A 3,232-nucleotide genomic window follows, 5' to 3' on the forward strand; every position below is an offset into this window, starting at 1 on the left:
TTATATCGCTTCTGAAAGTGACGTCCTTCGAGGGAAGATTAATCGCTCACTGTCTAAGAGATGGAAAACTTTTGATGTTTGACATTTTGATATTATATTGCCGAGATGTACTCTTCTCCTTTTCTTTTTTAAAATTTTTTGAAATATACCATAATAGTAAAAGAATAGGTATACTATAATAATTAATTTACTTTGTTAATAGTCGATTTTCTTAACGTCGAGAATAATATTATTTAATTTGCTATATTTACCAATCCTTTGACTAATCTTTTCTCTTTGTAGAAATAACAATTATAATGATAGATATAAAAACGTTATGGTTTATATTAAGATGGTAGAATGTGTATTAACAAGGAACTTTGTTTCTCTGTTACAGGGGCATCTTACAACAGGGCAGAAAGAATTACGACGAGGCGATTTTGAGTTATCAACGAGCCATTCATTTCCGACCTTCGTTAGCTCGTAAGTCCTTTAATTACATCTCCTTTTCCGACTTTAGAGACCGCGCAACGTCGTTGGCTTCATTAGTCAGGTTCTTGAGTCTACGGTCATTCTATATAACTTAATATTTGAGCGTTATTAACGCTTATTTGACGGATTCGCGTCGGTGCCGCTGATCGATCGCCGAATAATCCTTAACGAAAATATATACTGTTTATATGCATCAGTAGCATCTTTGCGCGAAATGAAGACTGTCGCAAATGCTATTCATTTTATATTATTCAAACAGTGTTAATCCGTTATTGTTGACACTTATATTTAATTTTTACGCACTTCTTTTTACATCATTTGTGATTTTACTTGTGACGCAATAATTTTTATATAGACTTTATCACTATTTACTTTTTTACATTTTTATATATGGAAATACTACATTTACACACACATTCTCTACAAAATTTATATTTTTGTTCATGTGACTATATTACGTTTACGAAGACATACCCAGAATTTCCCAGACGATCTTCCAATTGCTTCGTGAGCAGCGCTTTTTTACTCTGGAATCAACGTATTATGATTTCTCATAAGATGAGGCAATTCTTTTTTTTTTTGTAAGAATTTTCTCAATGAGAGAGAGAGAGAGAGAGAAAGAGAGAGAAACGTAACTGAAACATGTAGGACATCATTAATTTTTATATGATCAACGATTGAAATATAATACTTTGCGCATCAAAATCTACAGTATTAAAATATTTATAAAGAATAAATTAAATAAGCAGTTTTACTCATTTTAAGGATTAAATGCTCCTTTTGAATCTTATATCAAAATTTTTTTATTTCTGCAATTTTCTTTTAAATTATTATTTTCCCATAAAATTATCAAATAACTTACCGTAATTTACCAAGTAAATTATCATCATTTTTACCTGTAATTATAATTGGATACTATTGACACACACATCGTAAAGTGGAACAATTGTAGTTAAAAATCGGGTTAATTTGGTTCAAATTTCGATAAAATTCAGACAGCATGCAAATGTAAAAATTCGAACATATGACATCTTAAAAACGTCTTAAAGACACTTTGAGTCGTTTTTAAGATGTCATATGTTCGAATTTTTACATTTGCATGCTGTCTGAATTTTTAAAATGATTTTATGTTCTAATTTTGAACATGTCTAGGCATTTTCTAAACTTTGGGCTAAATTACCCCATTTTATGGTATTATCTTAACACTATTTCTTCGACTTGTTTTACTTCTTGTATAGTAAGCTCCCTTAGGTCCACGTATATAACCGTGCTTACCGTTAGAAGCTGAAAGATCGGTTCGCGTCCTTAACAAGCCGCTTTTGACCCGAGAGACCCAGTCTTTACAGCCTTAGACTTGAAGGTGTACATCGAAAAGGACTCACAGGAGGCAAAAAGAAAAAAGCAAGGAGAGAGAAAGATGAGCGGCTCGTTTGTTACACGTATATCCTCGATAGAGTATGGACGATCCGCGATTTACTTCGGTCGACGTGGGAGCGGTTTGTTACCGCGCGAAATAGTTTGTCGTGTTACAATATCGATTTTATGGCTCCTTCACGTGCTATTCCGAGGTTTCCAGTCCCCAGATGTTTTTCCTCCGTAAAGGGCGATATCGGTACTAACCCAAAAGCGCAATTGGTACTATGGGCACATCTGCAGCGTGAAGCGGAACACAGAATGCAGATTAGATTTCGACGCTTTGCGTGCACGAGGTGCCTCGTAAACATTAATTTTAATGGCAGAATCTTGGGCGCATTTGTAGTTGATATCTTCTTGTAAGGAAAATGTTGTATTCAACGTGGTAGAATTTAACGCACTACATGTTTTTATCATATTTTAATAATTAATAAAGTCTATATGCCGTCGCATTGATAGAAAAGTGATATATCTTAAAATTAGTAATTTTTACAGTGGAACATTTTTAAAATTCTATTATAAATTGAAACAATTCGGTACATTGGTTTTCATTAGGATAGTGAACATGCATAATTTTATTTTTTTTTTTTTACGTTATATTTTTTATTATAACGTATTCTTTAAAATTGTGTCAAATATTCGAAATTTGCAACCCTAGTATGGTGTAAATTTTCATTCCTTATCAAAGTTGTTACATTTTAAATATGTTACATTCCAATTTGTCTGAAGAAAAGTATCATATCTCTAAATTTGAAGTTTGAAGAAGTTTAAATTCAAACATTTTATTTTTTAACTGAGAAAGATGTTTGGTTAAAAATGGACAAATCATAAGATTCTGATCAAGTATATCAATTGGAATTCCATTATTTCAAATTCTAGAATTTTAATAGATTTAACCGAAAAATTCTGATTCGTTTATTTTTAACCAAAATTCCAATTAATTCAACTAGACACTTTTATCAATGTACTAAACAATATCACAAACGCGAATTAAGGTGTATCTATTTCTATAGATAAATAAAAATATATTTACCTTTTAAGAAAAAATGGTATAATCCATTAAAACATTTTTATAAATATTCCAGCAACAATATTCCTTCACTGTATATCTAATGCAAAAACGATTCTTTATTATAAACAATTATTGCGATCAAAGAACAAGTAATATATCTGTTTTCTAATAATGGTAAATTGAGAGAGCTACAAATGTGTCATTAATAAAAATGTATTAGTCTTTAGGGTTGATTTTCTTTCATTCCTCAACAATATTAAATTTTTACTTATGTCACTTTTCTATCAATGTGTGCAGCGATATATACATATATATATATATATATATATATATATA

At 30.6% G+C, this 3,232-nt stretch overlaps 1 protein-coding gene across 3 annotated transcripts in view; it reads left to right on the plus strand.

Annotated features, from left to right (window-relative positions):
• LOC108753839 (transmembrane and TPR repeat-containing protein CG4341) overlaps positions 1-3,232 on the plus strand; it is a 296,558-nt gene that overhangs the window by 240,949 nt on the left and 52,377 nt on the right. For all 3 annotated transcript variants that reach the window (XM_018495770.1, XM_018495772.1, XM_018495771.1), the window contains exon 6: positions 377-462. In XM_018495770.1, the coding sequence (XP_018351272.1) occupies positions 377-462 (86 nt within the window). The remainder of the gene's footprint in view (positions 1-376; positions 463-3,232) is intronic.

This window comes from Trachymyrmex septentrionalis, unplaced genomic scaffold (assembly GCF_001594115.1).
Source record: "Trachymyrmex septentrionalis isolate Tsep2-gDNA-1 unplaced genomic scaffold, Tsep1.0 scaffold72, whole genome shotgun sequence".
Classification (NCBI taxonomy): domain Eukaryota; kingdom Metazoa; phylum Arthropoda; class Insecta; order Hymenoptera; family Formicidae; genus Trachymyrmex; species Trachymyrmex septentrionalis.